Source organism: Patagioenas fasciata, chromosome 12 (genome assembly GCF_037038585.1).
Source record: "Patagioenas fasciata isolate bPatFas1 chromosome 12, bPatFas1.hap1, whole genome shotgun sequence".
NCBI classification, from domain to species: domain Eukaryota; kingdom Metazoa; phylum Chordata; class Aves; order Columbiformes; family Columbidae; genus Patagioenas; species Patagioenas fasciata.
Window position 1 is genome coordinate 12,968,194 of NC_092531.1, and position 19,648 is coordinate 12,987,841.

General features: G+C 46.4%; 2 protein-coding genes and 1 long non-coding RNA gene across 4 annotated transcripts in view; 2 read left to right on the top strand and 1 right to left on the bottom strand.

Moving 5' to 3' along the window:
* IQGAP1 (IQ motif containing GTPase activating protein 1) overlaps positions 1 to 4,799 on the bottom strand; it is a 63,181-nt gene extending 58,382 nt beyond the window's left edge. Inside the window, exon 1 of one of the 2 annotated variants that reach the window (XM_071813882.1) lies at positions 4,708 to 4,799. Coding sequence is in view for 1 of the 2 variants with exons in the window: in XM_065847012.2 (XP_065703084.1) it covers positions 1,595 to 1,646 (52 nt within the window). In the remaining variant the exon portion in view is untranslated. Of the gene's footprint in view, positions 1 to 1,594; positions 1,782 to 4,707 lie in introns of those variants that run through there. The other variant, XM_065847012.2, reaches the window with a different exon arrangement.
* Positions 1,047 to 4,565, top strand: LOC139828933 (uncharacterized). The gene is made up of 2 exons (XR_011741021.1): positions 1,047 to 1,151; positions 3,704 to 4,565. It is a non-coding gene; the product is annotated as an uncharacterized lncRNA (long non-coding RNA).
* Positions 4,800 to 4,976: 177 nt separating the features above from the next.
* Positions 4,977 to 19,303, top strand: TUBGCP4 (tubulin gamma complex component 4). Its single transcript, XM_065847323.2, has 18 exons — positions 4,977 to 5,092; positions 5,520 to 5,648; positions 6,200 to 6,322; positions 7,597 to 7,650; positions 8,096 to 8,152; positions 8,706 to 8,785; positions 9,503 to 9,704; positions 11,432 to 11,597; positions 12,571 to 12,695; positions 13,333 to 13,383; positions 13,775 to 13,880; positions 14,227 to 14,334; positions 14,561 to 14,699; positions 15,128 to 15,305; positions 16,253 to 16,387; positions 17,502 to 17,618; positions 18,060 to 18,199; positions 18,513 to 19,303. Exons 1-18 carry the CDS (start codon positions 5,015 to 5,017, stop codon positions 18,523 to 18,525), a joined length of 2,001 nt encoding a protein of 666 aa, XP_065703395.1. The 5' UTR covers positions 4,977 to 5,014; the 3' UTR covers positions 18,526 to 19,303.
* The last annotated feature ends 345 nt before the right edge of the window (positions 19,304 to 19,648 follow it).

Consider the following 19,648-nt stretch of genomic DNA (forward strand, 5'->3'; position numbering starts at 1 on the left):
ACAAATTCTCAGGTGTTTGAATATTGAATATAGCTGAACAGGGACACCAAAAATCAGACCTGACCTCTCCCACCGAAACTCATCACAGGTTTTATCTGATTCATAAAATGAAGGAACAAATCTATTTCTTCTCTACAAGCAACAGAAACGACCCTGTTTCCTTATCCCTACAGTCTTGTCACATAAACTTGCCTCTTCTCTCCTTCCAATTCCTCAATTTAACTGTGATCCAACTTCTTCCATCTTCTAGCTTTGCTCTTCTTTTCCTCAAAAGCACATCTATGGCCACATGTCCCTCCATCTGTCCTCTGATTTTGGCAGTCAAAGATTATAGAAAGACAACAATATATATTCACAGCACACGATGCCTTCTGTATCTTTACAGTCCGTCTCTAAAAAAAGATGGAAATGCTACTTGCAGTCCTCATCTGGAAGGGAATAATTCAGATCCACAACCTGCCTGTCATCTTCGGAACAATCTGAGGACCTGCGTATGGATATGTGCCTAAATCTTGCAGGTTCTGTGTGCTAGAAGCCCCAGTGACAAAACCCACTCTTCCCACTCTTACAGCTCAACACCTTAACCATGCTCTCATGTAAGAAAAAAAAACAAACAACTTTTTAGGTTTTATGGACCAACTTGACAAAAAGGAAGTGTCTCATGCCATTACTAATCCAAGGTTAGCTTACTCCTAACATGTCTTCAACAAATACACTCAAGTGACGACCCATCAACTGCAGCACTGCGGATCACACAAGATCGTGGTTCAAACTGCAAAGGGTCACTCAGAAATCAGTTTGGAGCCCCACAAGCGCGTACTTCTGATTGCTCCAATCCCTCCCAAAGCTACAAGAGCTGGAAACTGTCCCAAACCGCAGGGCAGCGCCTGCAGCCGGGCACGTCCCCAGGAGCCGGGAACATCCCCCTCCCCAGCTCAATCCTTCCGTGCCTCCGCGGAGCGCCCGGCCCCGCCCCCGCCCGCACCTGCCGTCCCGCCCGGTCCCGCCCGTCCCGCTCCGCGCTTCTCCCGCCTCCGCTCATTTCTGACGTGGTGCCGCAGCACAAGCGAGCGCGCATCTCGGCCTCCCGCTGCACAGTCCGTCTGTGACAGGGAGCCGGAGGAGCCCGATCGCAACGCGCGCTCCGCCGGGTAAGTTGCGTGTGGCCGCCGCAGTACGTGGGAAGGAAAGAGACAGCGACCGCGGTCCCGCCCCGCGCTGCCCCGCCCGCGGCGGACATCTTGGGCGAGGCGCGGAGCCCGCCCGCGGGAGACGACGGCGGGAGAGGCGGGGGACGCCCCAGCACTGCCCGGCGACCGCCTGGCCCCCTGCTCTTCTCTAACGCGCGGGGAGGGACGTCGAGCCCGGACGAGCTCCCGCGCCCACGGCGCTCAGCCCCCCGCAGAGCGGCCGCGGCCCCACCGCCCCCCCGGGCCAGTCCCAGAGCCGCGGTCCCGCAGACCCCCGGGCCTGCGGCGCCCCAGCCTCCACGCCGGCACCGGCCCCTGGAGGGCCGGACTGCGCGGGCCGGACAGGGCGTCGCCGGGCAGGTCGCTTCTTGGCGGCCGCGCGGTCCCCGCAGGCCGATACTCACAGCCATAGTGTGGCCGGGACATGGTCAGCCCGTCCGCCTCCTCCGCCGCCATGGCGCTGCGCTGCTCCGGGCCTGGCCGGGACTTGGGCGCGGCTGTTCCTCTTCCTGCCGCACCGGGTGTGGCGGGGGAGGAGCCGCTGCTCCGCGCTCGCTGCCCGTCCCCGCCCCGCCGCCTCCGCCACCTCCGTCCGCTGCTGCAGGGGCCGCTTGTCCCGCCCGACCCAGCTCGGCCCGGCCCTCAGCCCTGACAGAGCCCGGCCCGCCCCACGCAGGTCTCGGTGTCCCGCCCCGGGGTCCCATTCACGGGGCCCCTGCCCCGCCCGGACCGTGAGCGTTCCTGTCAGTTCCGTTCGTAACACCCAGCCAAGCTCTGCCAGCCCTGCGACAGGGGACACAGCCCCGGTCAGCCCAGGCGTGACCCTCCCTCGTCTACACCCACCTGCCCCGACACCCGCCCTCCCCCAGCCCTCCAGCCTCCCCGCCGCCCAGCCGGGTCAGCTCGGTCTGGGCAGTCTGGCCCTGCACGCCCTGCTGGGCCAGGCTTGGGCAGACCCCCTCCTTTGCCAGGCTTCCTGCCACGCCAGCCTTCCTCACAGCAAAACCTGGCCTTGCTGGGCACAGCTGCGCCCTTCCATGGAACAGCTCTGCCGACCGCCCATGGTGACACCTGAAATGTCAGCAGTTTGAAGCAGGGTGAAGTGCAACAGCCACATCCAGCAGCACTGCAATAGGACGTAACCACATCCTGAAAGGTCCCTTCTCCTCACTGTGTGTTAAGCTCATCTATTACTATTGCTTTGCCTACTTCTTGTTCAAGAGTGAGGGTATAGAACATGCCACCCTGTGTCCATTTAATTAGTCCCATGAATTTTACTGGCACAGCATAAGCACAAATTAAGTAATTCAGTAGACAAGGCTCTGTGAGGAAAAGCCTCACCACAGGTCAGGGAGCTGAGCCTGCGCCTCCCCATGCTGGTGGAACCACAGCTGCATTTCTGCCCCAGGACAAAGGAGATGTGGATGGGATGGAACAAGCTTGGTGAAGCACGAAGCAGCTCATTGAGGGCTCGGAGCATCTGACATACGAGGAGAGGCTGAAAGGACAGGACACGAAGCAATGGGCAGTGGACTGAAATTCACAGAAGTCCAAAAAACCATTTTGACTTTGAGGGTGGTCAAACACTGGAAAAAGTTGCCCAGAGAAGTTGTAGAGTCTCTGTCCTTGGAGATACTTCAAACATAACCAGACACAGCCCTGGAGAACACACTCCAGCTGACTCTGTGCTGGGGGAGTGAGGCTGAACCAGAGACTTCAGAGCTCCCTTCCAATCTCAGTGACTTTGGGAGTCCATGGAAAAGTATATTTACATAATTTTTGAAAGGGTCTGTTTAAGTGAAAGCTGGTTTGGTTGATTATAGGGGTTACATGTCACAGTTCAACAGTTACAGAAATAACTACACAGGTGAATGCCAGACATAAATTACAAAACAAAAGGTTTTGTAACAAATGGTTATAGTTCTAATTGTTAACATCTATTTGCATTATTTCACATGTGGCCACTTTGCAGTTATATAATGAGAAGACATTAAAAATAATGTTTATATATAGATTGTGGAGCGTGGAACTGGTTTTGTTCCCCCCCCCCGAAAATCCCATATTTTTTGCACAGTCCCACAATTGTCCCTCAAAAAAATCTCATAAACTTACTCTCCTATAGACCCATTCTGATAAGAAAAATAAATATGATTATCACATATCAAAGGTTATATTTCAGCAGCTTCTGTAATAGCTCCCGATTTAAGATTTCTGGTCTTTGTTACTGTCTCTGCTGACTGTTGTTTGTTAGGGTTTGTGTATCTATGTTTAACTTATTGCCTCTCCTGTTTCTTGTCTTGTCTTTTTAATGTTGAATAGGCACTAGTCAGCCTTACAAGTAGCATTACAGAGGTACCTGTCTTTCTCTAGTTTCAAAATTGGAGCTATCAATTCTGTAAAAAAATATTCTTTAAGTACTTGGCCTTAGCGCCTTGTCACCAGGCTTCCCAGGGGAAACAGGCCCTCCAAAACCCAGTCCTTCATTTAAACTGCTGTTGTCTGTTCTTTTGCAGGTATTTATTGGCCACTTCCTTTACAAGAAATATTATTTCTGTGAATGGTGCTGCAAAAAAAAAAATCATGTTTAACACACCTGAAGACTCTGAAGCTGTGATTCTGTAGTCACTTGAAGATAACCTGGCCACATCTACCACTGAAACAAGGAACCTCCAACCACTTCAAATCCTCCTCCAAACAGGACAGGACTGGCAGTTTTTACACCTGCCTTTCCAAAGCAGTACAGTCCTGCAGTCAAAAAAATGGTTGGGAAATAACAGCCCATTCAAACAACCTTCCCCTGAACAGGTGTGCACATGTACCCTCATTTCTGGCCAGACAAAGCCTGGAGATGAGCAGGACCTGCCATCAGGATTACAGCCGTCACTTGTTCTGCAGCGCACATGCAACTCACACAGCTGTGGTTAACACGGCGGTAGCGTGTCTGAGCACACGGCATCTGATGATCCATCCCATTCTTATTAACCGGGTTTTTTCTTAGTACTGTTTTTCTACTTCAGTCACCAACAGCCAGTCACAGCCTTTCCCTTTAACCCCATTTTTCCCGGCTGAGTTTTGCTCATATCCTCTATGTCTGTAATAAGGTTTAGATCCCTATTGATTTTTTTGCTCTGACTGCCAGGAGCTTAAGAACATAACAGCAGCCCCTTAAGAACATAACAGCAGCTTTTTCCTACATTTTAACCTCATTGTGACAAGCCAATCATGAACCAAATACACGTTTAAAATAGAAAGTTAACAGACATGCATCATATGACACCTAACACTCATTTCTTCTAAATGGAGTGTAAAAATGCACATAAAAAAAAAAAAAACTCTGTGCCAAAAACAGCAAAAATAAAAGGATATTGCTAAAAACCAGTTTATTAAGTAACTGCAATTTTGAAAGTAGTCAGTTTTGATTACCTGGATTAAGACAGTGAAGGAAAGCAATAGATAATAAATAGAGAATGGCGCTGATAAGACACTGATGAATGATGAGAGAAACTGATAAGGATACCTGGTCAGGGACACCCAAACCGAACACCAACCAGAACCTGCGGGTTCTGCGGTCCTGGGAGCCACCTCCGGGCCAGCCCGCGCACCGCAGCGAACAGCGGCGGGGGCCGGAGCGCCCCTCCCGCCGCGCTCCGCCCCGCTGGGGCGCTCCCGGTGCCCGTTCCAACCGCTCAGCCCCCGCCCTCGTGTTCCGTCCCGCCCGTTCCCGCCGCGGATCCCGAGCCGCCCCTCCGCGCTGGCCCCGCCCCCCGCCCTTCCCGGCGGCCCTCGCGCGGTTCCCGGCAGCCCGCGCGGCGGCGCGCGGCAGGATGATCCACGAGCTGCTGCTGGCGCTGAGCGGGTACCCGGGCGCGGTTTTCACATGGAGCAAGCGCGGCGGCCTGCAGGTACGGACCGGAGCGGAGCGGAACGGGTGCGGGTACGGAACGGACCGGTGTGCGGTACAGAACGGTGTGCAGGTCGGGTACGGAACAGTGTGCAGGTACGGACCGGTGTGCGGAGCAGAACGGTGTGCAGGTGCGGGCTGGTGTGCGGTACAGAACGGTGTGCAGGTACGGAACAGTACGATATGGCACAGAATGGTATGGTGCAGGACGGTATGGCCTGCAGAAATTGCATGGTATGGTACGGTACGGAATGGTCTGCCAGTATGGTGTGGCACGGTACGGCCTGCAGGTACACAACGGTACGGCACGGTACGGTCTGCCAGTACAATACGGCCTGCGGGTACGGTACGGTACGGCCTGCAGGTTCAGTACAGCCTGCGCGGGACCGGCCACCCCGGCCCCCATCCCAGCGCTGTTTCCCCCTCAGGTGTCCCAGGAGCTGCCGTTCCTGCACCCCAGCGAGACGAGCGTCCTGAACCGGCTCTGCCGCCTCGGCACCGATTACATCCGCTTCACCGAGTTCGTGGAGCAGTACACAGGACACGTCCAGCAGCAGGTGGGCCCCGTGCGGCCGCATCTCCCAGCAGAGCGTGGCAGGCGCCGGGATCTACTGCAGCGTTAGCACAGAAAACGCGCGTTCCCAGGCAGAGCTCTGGAAAAACTCCGTGCAGTGCAGAAAAGGGAGGGCGCAGAATGGCGACACATGGACTCACTGTAAAGTCTCATTCTTGGGCAAGCATCCTGTAATAATTTCTCGCCAGGGCTTGTGAACTGTACAGGATGCTCATCCTTATGTTGTCATGAGTCCTTCTCGTGGTTTGTGAAGAGCTTTGAGATTCAAGAGCTGCGGATGAGTACAAAGAAGTACTGAAATTACTAGTGGTTCCCAGCTCTTGTATGTGTCCCCAGAAGAGCTAAATATCACACTGCTTGAGGAACTCTCCCTGTGACAAACTTCTAGGGTCTTTTTCCAGGCACTTTCTGGTGGGCTGAGGTGCATTTCAACGTTTTTGGGCCACTGGCTGCTGGCGTAACACTGCACAGAAATTCCATTACTCTTTAGACCTGCGCTGGGGAGCTGATGCAGATTTTGTTGTTTGGTTTCAGGACCATCATCCATCTCAGCCAAACCAGAGTGGGTTACATGGCATTTATTTGCAAGCCTTCTGCACAGGTCTCGACTCAGTGCTGCAGCCATACCGACAGGCACTGCTTGACCTAGAACAAGAGGTAAGGACAGACACTTGGAACCAGAGGCTGTCCTGCTGCTGACAGATTGTGGGAAGTTGTCACTTTTAGAGTTAATGTGCTAAGTAGTAGTAGCTAAAGAGGAGGCAGGGTATTTTCCTTTTCATATTAAGAATGTCTTCCAAATTATTCTTGTGAGGTGCCATTGTAAATGACTCTTCATTCTAATAGGTATTAAATCCTGTCTGCCTTCAGTTCAGTAAGTGCCCTGTCTCAGAGCCCAGTGCTGGCTTAGACTATTGTGACTTCTGTTTTCAGTTGTAAAGGTTTTGATTAGTCATAGAATCACAAGATGATTTGGACTGGAAGGGACCTTAAAGCCTGTCTAGTTCCACCCCCCGCCATGGGCAGGGACACCTTCTGCCAGCCCAGGCTGCTCCAACCCAGCCTGGAACACTCCAGGGATGGGGCATCCACAGCTGCTCTGGGCAGCCTGTGCCAGTGCCTCACCACCCTCAGGGAAGAATTTCTTCCTTGTAACTAGTCTGAATCTCACCTCTTTCAGTTTATAATTGTTACCCCTTGTTCTACAACAAGTCCTTCTCCTCCGAGCTGTTTGCCATCCATTCTCTGCCCAGCCTGTGTTTGTGCTTGGGGTTGCCCTGACCCAGGTGCAGGACCTTGCACTTGGCCTTTTTGAACCTTGTGATGTTCACATGGGCCCCCCTCTCAAGGTCCCTCTGGATGGATCCCTTTCCTCCAGCATGTCGACCGCACCACACAGCTCAGTGTCATCAGCAGATGTTCTGAGAGCGTTCAATCCCGCTGTCCATGTCGCTGACAAAGACATTAAACAGTGCTGGTTCCCGTACTGATCCGTGAGGAACACCACTGGTCACTGGTTTCCACTGGGACAGTGAGCTGTTGACCACAAGTCTTTGAGCATGACCATCCTGCCAGTTCCTGGTCTGACAAGTGTCTAGCTGTCAAATCCATGTCTCTCCAATTTAGAAACAAGGGTGTCGTGTGGGACAGTGTCAAATGCTTTGCACAAGTCCAGGTATATGACATCAGTTACTCTTCTCCACTGAGGCTGTAACGGTGTCATAGAACCTGCCAGATCAGCAGCTGTCACTTCTTGGGTACTGTCACCATCCGGTGGTCGTTACAGCTGAAAATGGGACACAGCCCAAAAAAGTGTTTGTGTGGAAGGAAAAGCTGTGGGAACTAAAGGTTTGGAATATAGAGCCAAACATGCTTTTTTACTTATCCCTACCTTATTTTAATTTTCATTAATTGCTTTGTTGTGCTTACAGTTTCTGGCCGACCCGCATCTTTCCATCTCGCATGTTAATTATTCCTTGGACCAGGTATGCCACGTTAATAAACAGGTGGTGATCTTTGCTTCCTCTTAGCGCTCCTTGAGTCTAATAAGAAAGTGGGTGGGATAAATAAGGGTTAGTCTGCCATATCGTGCCATTTCTTTTCAATGTCTCTATATTTGTGGTCCTTTACTCATGGTCAGAGGATCTCCTGCGCTTTGAGTTTAGGTCCCCACCTTGCCCCTTGCGTGTTCCTCCCTGCCTGTGTTCAGCCTGAGCTGCTGCTGGGATGTAATAACTTTGTGTGTCTTGGTCCAGCAGAGGGAGGATGTTCTTCCTGGAGATTTTTGTGTCATGTTTCTAATTTGTGGAGAAAGCCAGATGACAGTTCCATTAAATTGTTGTAATCAGCTGCTGTCCACACACTCAAAGATAGTTTTTCTCTCACCCATGCATAGCAAACTAATTCACTATTTTGCTCCTTATTCTGCAGTTTCAGTTACTCTTCCCCTCTGTGATGGTCATGGTGGAACAGATCAAGACTCAGAAGGTGCAGTAAAATTGTAGATAGTTTGTCTTTAGAAGTTTCTCTTTAGCTCATAAAGTTCTTCCTGCCTTCATTCCAGACATTTAATACTAGGAAAGAATGTGGTTTCAGTAATAGGTGTCCTATTTCTCGTACTCCTGTAAGTATTGAATAATGATTTTGCAAATCCATCTGCACTGGATTTGACGTTTTCGTTATCAGTGTGATCTTTGATGACTTGCATTTTATAATCCCAATACATTTCATTGTACAAGATGCTGCTGCTTGGAATTTCTTGTTTTCTGAGTCTGTTTTAAAGGCAGGAGCTTATGTTTTCAGCATCCAGAGATGCTTAATTTTTATTAAGGGACATTTTTGAGAGAAGCATGGGTATAGAGCCACAGATAGGCAGCCTCTTTCTTCACTACATGGAGTGTGTTACATCTTTCTTTCTGTAAGACTTTTGCAGCTTGTTACGGCATTTTCTTGTTAGCTAAAAGTGTACTGTTTAAATGTTTGAAAAGATCAGTACAGATCTCATTAACAGACCTAGTCTGACCGTGTTTTCTTTCTGCAGATTCATGGATGTCAGATCTTGGAGACAGTCCACAAACACAGCTGTGGGGGGTTGCCTCCTGTTCGCAGTGCTCTTGAAAAGTATGTACATACAGTAAAGCTATTATTTAATTGTTCTGTAGTAACTGGAGTTTGTGTCAAAGTGTTTATCAGACTTGTGAAAACAATACATGCAGAACAGGCTTGCATGATATAAAAATAGGAAAAATTGTTACAGTCCCCAATATTTATCTAAAGCAGGCTTGTGGGAGGAATTAAGGCTTTCTCCACACTTTGGACTTAGGACTGAGGAAAGTTCAGGTCCTATGTCTTTTCTTCATTTGAGGTCTAGATGAACTGTTTGCATATGGTAGACCTGCTATTGGTTTTTGATCCTTCAAAAGGATAAATGTGACTGGGTGAGTGTTGCTAGGTTTGGATGTCCTTGGGCAGAAAGGTAGACTACTTAAAAGATAATTTGTGTTCATGCTGAAATGGTAATTAAGTAGAAACAGCAGGACTAGGAAGCCATTGCAAACTTACTTGTCTTTCTGGTACACTGGCAGATCTCCATGGAGAAGCCACATATTCAGAAGTTATGTTAGTTTAGTTTTGCAAGTGATCAGTCCACCTTTCCTTGTTAAAAAAAAAAAAAATATATATATATATATATATATATATATATATGTAAAATTCCACAGTAGCCATTTCGCACTTGCCATATTGCCTGGCTGACTAACTGGACTTTCCAGAATCATGTACAATGAGGTTTTGATTACTGCATGCGAAAGCCCCACTGTCTGTTTCTCCCGACCTCAGGATTCTGGCTGTGTGTCATGGAGTCATGTACAAGCAGCTCTCTGCCTGGATGCTGCACGGATTGCTGCTTGACCAACATGAAGAGTTCTTTATCAAACAGGGCCCCTCTTCTGGGAATGTCCCCACCCAGCCCGAAGAAGATGATGATGACCTAGGAATTGGGGGACTTACAGGAAAACAGCTCCGAGAACTGCAGGACCTGGTAAGACTGCAAGTCATAGCTTCGCATCCTTTGGTCTTTTGGGAACTGAAGAAGAAATATATTGTTTTCTGCTCCAGTGCAAGCTGTACTAGACCGGGCATATACTGAGACCTGGCAGATGGCAGATGAACAGAGCACTGCAGTAGGTTGCAGCCAGGCTTAAAGGACACAGACATATTGTTTGGCACAGCTGGATAATCTGGGGCAGAAAGCCCTATGGTAGAATCTGTAGACACTGATGTTAAGAAACTGGAACTGCTGTACACACCCTGGCCTTGACTGTTCTGATTCCTCACACTGTTGGCTGTGTGGGCAGCTGTGAGGGGAGGGTGTGGGGAACTGGGATGTTCACTTGCACCCTTTCTCCTGGCAGCTGGGTCAGGTACCTCTCTTGCACAACCATTTGTTGTGCAAGTGTTTCCTGACTGGGCAATACTCCTGACATTACTGGGGAAAATGTGCTATGCGAGAGTCGAGAGGCTGCGAAGAACAGGGTGCTAAGTTAAGGAAGGGAGCGACCTGCCAATACACGCGTGAAAGGTGGGAGGTAACTCCTCACCTAGATGGCAGACCATTAGTGTGCCCTTGTGCAAAGGAGCTTTCTCAATGGAGTAATTTACATGCTTTGTGCGTCTGCATAGTGTTTGCTTTAGGGACCCAAGAGGAGCGACTGCGACTCCATACATTCACACTTCAGTTTGCTGTGAGGAACATCTCCTGGGCCCCCGTGGTGTCAGTGCAGTGTGGCTGTGAGCGGGCAGGAGACTCACCCTGAAACACCTTGTGGTGCATGTTAATTAATGCCCTGTACAATCTCTGCTGAGGACAGATTGCACACAGGCAAAAACAAGGGAAAACATTAAAACGCAGTTACTGAAAAGTCTGTTGTTTCACTATGTCGGATATAGGAAGAATGTGAAAATTGTTGAGTCTCCAAGATCTATGGTGGGGAATGTAGGCATTACAAGGTGAGAGCAAGAGAGCCCAATTAACTCTCTTCTTCAGTATTATTGACTAACAGTGTTGGGAATTCTTCAGTCACAGTAAAATAAGAAACGCTGAGCGTTGATGGGGTAGGCTGATAAAATACTTGGGTATTTCCTCATCTAAAAGTGTCACAAGAATCTTAAGAACTGCCAATCTGTTAACATCAGTGTACACACTTGTACTGAACTCTCCTGTTAAAACTAAGAACTCTGTAGATGGCAAACATTCTCAAAAATTTATTAGCATGGTGTTTTTTGAGTTGCATACTAATGAACCTAATTCTCCAACAATGAGAAGGCCAAATGAAATAATCAGTATTGCTTCTCTGAAGGAAAATTTTGCCTCTGTACCTGGAGTTCTTTATTAATACATTCAGAAAAAAAGTTAATAAATTACTGTATTGTTTTAAACACCTTTTGCAGGAACTGAGAAACTTGCGTAATTTATGCTAGCAAGCCTTCAGATCTCTGACCTACATGCTCACTATTGGAGGTCTTTACATTTGGCGTGTATCACAAATGAAAGCAATATCTCCTCTGGGGAGATCTGCTAGCGGACCACAAGTACAAACAAGTTTGCAGGCTCACTTAAATGATGCACATGAGCTCTGCTACCTTTCTGCTTCCAGCATCCTTAGATTGCTTGTCCCACACAGAGACACACACGCTTTTGGACACCTTTTCTCTCTGGATTTCTCACACTTTTTTTTCTTGTTTTCTTTTCCGCGGGGTCTCTGACAGCGCTTGATTGAGGAGGAGAACATGCTGGCTCCATCTCTGAAACAGTTTTCTCTGCGAGTAGAAATGCTGCCTTCATACATTCCTGTGCGGGTTGCTGAGAAAATCCTGTTTGTGGGAGAATCTGTACAGATGTTTGAGAATCAAAATGTTAACCTGACCAGAAAAGGTAAGGGATATCTTTGTGGCCTTTGCTCAGTTATGAGTGGCTGATGTGTCTTCCAAAATGCTGTATTATCAAGTTCCTCAGCAGTCACTGGCTGGTGGTTGATGTTCTTCAGAACATGCGGATGGTTGTGCCAGGACAGAGCAGTGGTCCCAGTGTTCAATTGATCCCAAGGGAGAGGTATAAGAACACAATCAGTAAATAATGACACTTTCCAAACATAGTCTCCAAGTGTCCAGCAACAAGTCGCCATGTGATTTTCTCTGGATAAATAAAGTGATTGCAAAGGGCAGGTTTTCTTTTCAGCTTGTGTCCCTGTCCCTGAGGGGTGCAGACAGACGTGAGGGCACATCTTGCTCTGTGTCTGTGTTGCAGAATGGTGTCACAGGATTAAAACACATCCACAAGCATAAGAGAGTCATTGCAAGGTGGTCCCTAAGGTCGCTGTGGAAGACAAATGATCAGGATGGAGCCTTTAAGACAGCAAGAGAGAGAGAGAATTCCAGCTGCTGGTTCTCTTTGAGAGCCTGATAAGTTTACATTGGAGAAGGTTTTGGAAACATTCCTACACCAACTGGGGAGGAGTGTTGTGGAGGTTCTATCTTGAGATTGTCTGCGCAAAAGTATTCAAATGACTTGAGCGACATTGCAGAGAACAAAGGACCAATTAAATTGGACTGTTTTCTTGCCTTAGTAGAAGAGAGATGGAAAGAAATTGGTCTTCTAGCTTAATTAGTTAAAAAAAAAATTCCGAGTTCAAGCAGTAGATTTGAAAGGGGTGGAGGCAGATGGAGAGCAAAACTGACTGGTTAATGTGTCAGAAAAGTTGTGGGTTCAAAGACAGAGCTCAGCCCTAGGAAAAGGGCCATTACTGGCAATCATTTACAGAGAAAATACTTGAGGTTTTACTGATACTGCAGCACTGCTGTGTCAGTACTGTAAATGTCCTTGCAATAGTAATCTCATTACTGCGCAGGCTCCATCCTAAAAAACCAGGAGGACACTTTTGCAGCAGAGCTCCATCGACTCAAGCAGCAGCCGCTCTTCAGTTTGGTGGACTTTGAATCAGTGGTTGACTGGATCCGGAGCACGGTTGCTGAGGTGAGATCCTGGTGGGATAACTGGGGTACGGGCTGAGCAGCAATTCAGGTTTGGAGCAACTGGAAGGAGATGGGGGCTCTTGGAATCAGGGACTGAACAGGCGTGTGAGCGCTGCAGATGCTTCCATGTTTGTGTGGGGCTCAGAGCTTGATGTTACCCCATCTTTTAGTGACAAAAGGACATCAACACATACTGTGTAATGACAGGGAAGGGAATCTTCAGATATGCTTTTTTATTTCACTTGCAAAAACTTCAGAACTTTTCATCATGCTTTCACCATCACAGATGGTGTCTCACTAGACAAATTCTTTGCTTTGGCAATTTTAAATCTTAATTTGCAGCAGGAGGGACTTCTGAGAAGACAGGGAGGTTAGAGAAGTGAGAACAAAGCTATGCTGGAACTGATTTCATAAGAATGTACTTATTTTTTTGTCATGGGTCTTTATGTTTCTTGGGCAGAGTTCCTTGCTGGTAACATTCAAGAGTGTTTCAACTAGTAGCACGGGCTGCCTACATACAGGATTCTTAGTGTGTTCTCTTTTCATACAAGTGCTTTTTTGTATGCTTCACAAGTATTTTAAGACAGCTACTGTTCTCACTGAGAGGAGGTTTCTTTTGTTTTTTGTTTCTTCACTAGCATCTTTGGAAACTGATGGTGGAGGAATCAGATTTACTAGGACAACTGAAGGTAATGTAACTGCTAGCTTGTTTCGGCTAAAGCAACTTAAATTCTTCCCTTCCTCTTTCCCATTATGTACTTAACTGTCCTAGATTCTGCACTTTCTTCTTTTAGGAAAAGCTGTTTCCATTTTCCAGGTCTCAAGAATGAGCACAGAGTGATAGAACTTGGCCAGAGACAGAAAGAGAGGGGTGTGTGTATGTGGTTTCATGGTTTGCATCTTAAAGTAAAGGTAGTGTAGACTTTCTAGGCCCTGGATGAAATCCATAGCTCTCCAACTGTGTTTTGAAATGGCAGAAATTGTCCAAATAATAATAAAAATGGATGTTATCAGCTAGGATGCTTAAAATTTTTGCTCAGTTTTTGATATGCTTATATTAAAAAAAAAAAAACTCCACAGATTATAAAAGACTTTTACCTTTTGGGAAGAGGAGAACTGTTCCAGGCCTTCATTGACACTGCACAGCACATGTTGAAAACACCACCGACGGCTGTAACTGAACATGGTGAGTGTTGCTTGTTCACTTGCCAGCCTGTCCTCACTGGGATCCAGAAGGAAAGTGGTTATCCACAGCCAGTACAGAAGAGCTCTGCCTTATCCTCCAGATGTTGTTGTTGGTTTTGAAATAACAGCTCTTGTGAATTAGAATGTCTCACGTAGTGGGTGAAAATAACACCTTGGAAACTGTCAGGTGGCAGGTTTCTCTCCATGATTGAAACTGGAATTAAATTAAATTAGTGGACGTAGCATGTCAGTGCTGTCTTTTATGGCCAAGCATAAATAATTGATGAGTGCAAAATTAGCATTGGCTGCATCATCTTGTGCTGGTATCTGTGCTCTCTCTTTGTCAGATGTCAACGTTGCATTTCAGCAGTCTGCTCATAAAGTGCTGTTAGATGATGACAACCTCCTCCCTCTGCTTCACTTAACCATTGAGTATCATGGAAAGGAGCATAAAGGTATTTACTTGCATTTTTAGTAGTGAGTTAAGAGGGGACATGAGGACCTTGTTTTCAAGTCCTACTACGTATGCTTCTCTGACGTTAAAGAAACATTAACTTTTTTCCCTTTGCAGCCCTATGTGATGGCCTAGCCTGCTTTGACTCTTATTCTACTTTTTCCCCTTTTCTTCCTTACCATGGTTGTCTTGACTGAGAAGACAACTCAGCCCTTATTTGTTTTCAGATACTTCTCAGACTCGTGAAGGGCCCTCCCGGGAGTTATCTCCACGTGAAGCCCCTACATCTGGATGGGCAGCTCTGGGCCTTTCTTACAAAGTTCAGTGGCCACTGCATATTCTCTTTACTCCTGCTGTTCTGGAGAAGTAAGTACTAGGTATGGTCTTTGCATGTTCATCTATAGGTTCCCTGATCTTAGGCACCCACTAATGTGTTGGGGTGTTTTTTCCTCTCTGTGGAGAGAAGGGTAGAGCTATAATACTTTAGCTTGCTCCTTGAATCTTAAAAATGAGTCCACATATTCACATTGAGAGTACTTGTAATGTCAGTAAGACCTGCAAGATGCTGAGAGATCTGCACGATTTTATGAACAGTGCTACATGGACCAAATGTTGTCAGCTCCTGCCTGCTTGCAGTGACATTAACCTCCTATTTTTTAGGTCCATAATCTGTTATGGGCAATCACCTGTTGTCAGGCAGTCACCTCCTGTTTCTTTTTCCAGTCTTGTATTATTACGTTCTCTGGTACCTGCACCCAAGGAGGATTTTAATCTTAAACAATTTTTGACTGTAGGTACAATGTTGTGTTCAAATACCTGCTGAGTGTGCGACGAGTCCAGGCTGAGCTGCAGCACTGCTGGGCTCTCCAGATGCAACGCAAACACCTGAAATCCAACAGTACTGATGCCATCAAGTGGCGGCTGAGGAATCACATGGCTTTCCTTGTGGACAATCTTCAGTATTATCTGCAGGTCAGGATAACAGAGAAAGGCCAACTGTTTAGTTCATTAGGAACTGGAAGAAGTTCGCGGAGGGAGCTCTGGAGTCCTGTCTTTCAGGGCTTGGGTGCTTTGTGCTTTAAGGAGGTCAGACTTCCTTTGGAACAAGCCTAGAACTTGGAGTTCCCAGACTTGGTGCTACAATTACCAAGTTTTTTGACTTGTGAACCAGTGAGTGTTACTGGAAATCCAGGAGTTCTGGCTCTATATTGCTACTAAGCATTTGTGAGAAGCCACAGTAGCCTCTGAAGTGGCATCATTAAGATCTCATCCCAGCTCTTCCCTTGACCCTTTCAGTGAACTCCAGTTTGAGCTCAGTGACAAGTTGCTGTTTTGTTGTTGTTGTTTGTTGTGTTTTGGTTGTGAGGTTGGTTTTGTGGGGTTTTTTTGCTTGTTTTTGCTTTTTTTTTTTTTAAGAATTGAAAGAAGCCATATTCTGACCATTTGAAGTAAAACCAAGACTTTTCAAATGTAAACACCAGTTATTAGTAGCATGATTTTGTAAGAATTACATACTGTTTTGCTAACAGCTGAAAGAGCTGAACTGAGGGAGGCCTGGCTCTCCCGGGCAACATGGCTGAGACTCCAGATAGTACCTGCCAGTGTAAAAGTCAGATATGACTACAGTCAAATGCCTTTGTTTACATGCTAGCTATATACTTTTTCAATAGTTAAAGAAAGTGACTGTTTCCCTTTCTACTTGGGCAATACTTAGCCATCAGAAATTGTTTTCCCTCCGCCCCCATTCTGTACTGCTGTTGTACATAATGCCCCATTCAGGAGGCTGAGGGAGGGTGATCCTCAGCCTCTAAGGTAAGAGTAGCAATAAGGAAAGTAAACTTCTTACACAAAACTGCTGGCTGGTCTGAAGTACTCCCGTTCCTCGAGATACTAAGGACGTTTCTTTACGTATCTGTCAGGTGGATGTACTGGAGTCTCAGTTCTCACAGCTGCTGCAGCAGATAAACGCCACGCGAGATTTCGAGAGTATTCGACTGGCTCATGATCATTTCTTGAGTAATCTGTTGGCTCAGTCTTTCATTCTCCTAAAACCTGTAAGTAGGTCTTGTTTTCTCCTTTTTCTACAAATTCTCCAGCTGCCCTAAGAACCTTTTTGAACAGCTGCGACAAACCATCTCTTCTAAACCAGATCAGTGATAATCTGCAGAGCACACACTACAGTTCTAGGAATAGAGCAGGTATAAACTAGAACAGAAAATTGAATTAAGAGCACTTAATTTGCAGTCGGTGAGTGTGGATGCTGCATTCCTGGCAATTTAAAATCAAGATTATTCCAGCATTCAGTTAACCTTATTAACTAAATTTTGTCATGATTTTTCTCACAAGCAGTTTTATTAAAGAAGTACTAATTAGCATAGTGCTAGGAACTGTATTGCTGGGGGACTCATTCTGAAATGCATTAGATTAGGAAAAATTCCCTCTTATAGTTTACAGGACAAAAGTAGTTGAAATGTTCCCAAGTAGACTTTAAGGTTGTTTTTTATTGTTTTAGTCAAAAATATGTTAAAGTGGTGCCAGTACTTTTTATTAACTGTGTAGCCTCAACAAACACGCTCCCACAGAAGGCTGGTATCAATGAAACACAGTGAGACCACAGGTCTTGTCTGTGTTGTTATTCTGCTCACTCTATGAGGCCAGAGCAAAATGTGGCAGAATATGAATTATCCAGTCTGGAGCTTTCAGTGTTCCAGCAGTTATGTTTGTGAGGCACTTGGGCTTTCTTAACACTCTCTAATGCAATTTACAATTCTTGGACCAACTAATACTGAAGAGATTCCAGGTTTTGTGAACAGTAGTACCTCGAAGTGCAGCTCTTGCTGTTCTTTATTCTTTGTTCTCTGTTGGGAGCTGCAGCGCTGTCCCGCAGGGGATGGGGACACCAGCATTCAGCTCCAGTGCCAATCGCTGCTTCCTCAGAATGTCTGCAAGGGGTGGGGGGCGGTGGGAAAGGTGCAGCATAACATCCAAGTCCTTTTTCCATAGAAAGCCTTACAAAAGTTCTACAGGTGCTTTAACATCTTCCTTACTGATTGAAAAATGTGGCACCAGCAACATCTTGTGTATGAACGCTACAGCTTTTCAGGTACTAGGAACACCTTTCTCTGGGTTTGAGCTCTGTTTAAACTACTATCTTTTTATCCCATGCAGGTTTTCCACTGCTTAAATGAAATTCTGGATCTTTGTCACAGTTTTTGTTCTCTGGTCAGTCAGAATTTGGGCCCATTAGATGAACGAGGAGCTGCACAACTCGGTATTTTGATGAAGGTGAATCTATGTTTATACAGATCTGTTCTTCTCTCCTGCAAACCTTTGCTTAAGCAGTCATTGTTGGTTTTAACAACTGTAGGACAGCAGAGTTTAAGCCGAGACCTTTTACATGAGTCCTTACAATTATTTTAATTAATCAGCTGTTCTCGAGTTGAAAATTGTGCATGGAAAGGAGGAATGTGGACAGGTAAGCAGAAATAACTCCATTGGAACAGAAAGAGGTGGATCTCAGGCTGTGCCTCTACCTCTGCTTTTGGATACCTGACATCTAATAATTCTTGTGGCTGACAGTTTCCCTTGTAGTACCCTTGCAGTGATTCTTTTCATCAGTCTGTTAAAGGACTGTTTAGGCAGGAACAGAGATGAAAGGCTGGCTTGCTTGCTTTCTCTTTCTTTCTCTCTTGAGACTGCCCAGAACTCACTTGTTCTAATTTGTAGGGATTCAGTCGTCAGTCATCACTACTCTTCAAGATCCTCTCTAGTGTTCGCAACCATCAGATAAACTCTGACTTGGCTCAACTGCTGCTACGCTTGGATTATAACAAATACTACACCCAGGCTGGAGGAACCTTGGGCAGGTAGGAATATTTTCAGGGTTTCTTGGAGCATTTTCCTGAGGTACTTGGAGGACAAAGTGATCTAAATGATTGTAAGTAATTTTTATTGATTGTGTAAGCCAAATTAATTAGAAGCGAAGTGTTGGTGAATACTACAACAGAAAAGTAACAAACCAGCATGAGTTAATTTGTTTTCATACGCTTTCTCCCTTCAAGTTTGCTCTGGCATAAAGTTGAACTAGCTGCTAGTTCATATTATCTGAAAAATGCTGATGTGGATCGATAAAGGGAATTCCTTTCAACATGTGGTTCATATTGTACCCTTCTCTTGCAGCTTTGGGATTTAAGCACTAAGACCATTTCTTCAGGCTGCGACCAACAGTGCGTCAAGCAGCAGAGACTGGTGCTCTCAGAGGGTTTGCTCTGAACTGAGTTTTTCTCTGTAGATCTTGTTTGGTGAACCCTGTTTCAGAAGGACTTGGCAGGAGGTGCTGCTGCTGTCTGGCTGCCTGGTGATGGCAGAAAGCTACTCCATTTTTTCTGAACCCGTAAAAACGTGCTTTCTGCAGCCCTGCACATACTTTGAAATGCTTCTAGGAAAACAAGCTCTGCCTCTTTATAAAGTGGAAAAGCAATAAGAACCAGGGGAAACAGTCTGTTTTTCTGGACTATGAACTGTATTCAAGAAGTTCCACTTGTGCAGTAAACTGATTTACAGTGTACCATGTCTGCTGCTCAAATACATACCAGGTAAATGAAACACCTGCAACAGCAGTTTAAGGTAAAGGGGGAGGGAAGAAGGAATAGATTTGAAGAATCTCTTTTCATACAGCACACTGTTCTAGCACAGCTGTATAGGTCATGGAGCCACTAGTGATATCACATGCTTTCTATATAAAACCTAGTATGTTTTGTGTGATAAAATTATGCTCATCAAGACAGAAGTAGGAGCTTTGCCCTATTCAAAATATAAAGCTCTTCTGCTGGCAGAAAAGCATGTTAGAACGAAAACTAAGGAGAAGCCTAACTACGATGGCAGTTTTAAATGAACTGTTTTCATTCAAGACTTTAGATGCTACTAGTGACTATTTTACTGAACCAAAATAAAGCCATCTTGTCATGAAATTATGTGGAATATTGTCAATGTCTGCATCCAGGTGCAAAGGGACTAGAGTGGCACAGCATCCTATTTCAGTGAAGAGTGGTATCTGGCAGGAATTTCTTGCATGTTACTAAGATTCCTTAGTCTTTCCCAGTTTGAACACAAAGGCTGCCAGGAAACCAGCCTTCCCCTCCAAGGATCGGTGTTTTCAATGTCTGAAGCTGCAGCTCTCGAGACAGTTACAGTCCCAGGGCTGAAGGGGAAAGAGAAATCCTCTGCTCACTCAGAAAGGCACAGTGACAACAGACAGTGAGTGTAAGGTGTTGCATCTTCAGTGCACTACAGGTGTTCGCGGTAGGACTGTGCCT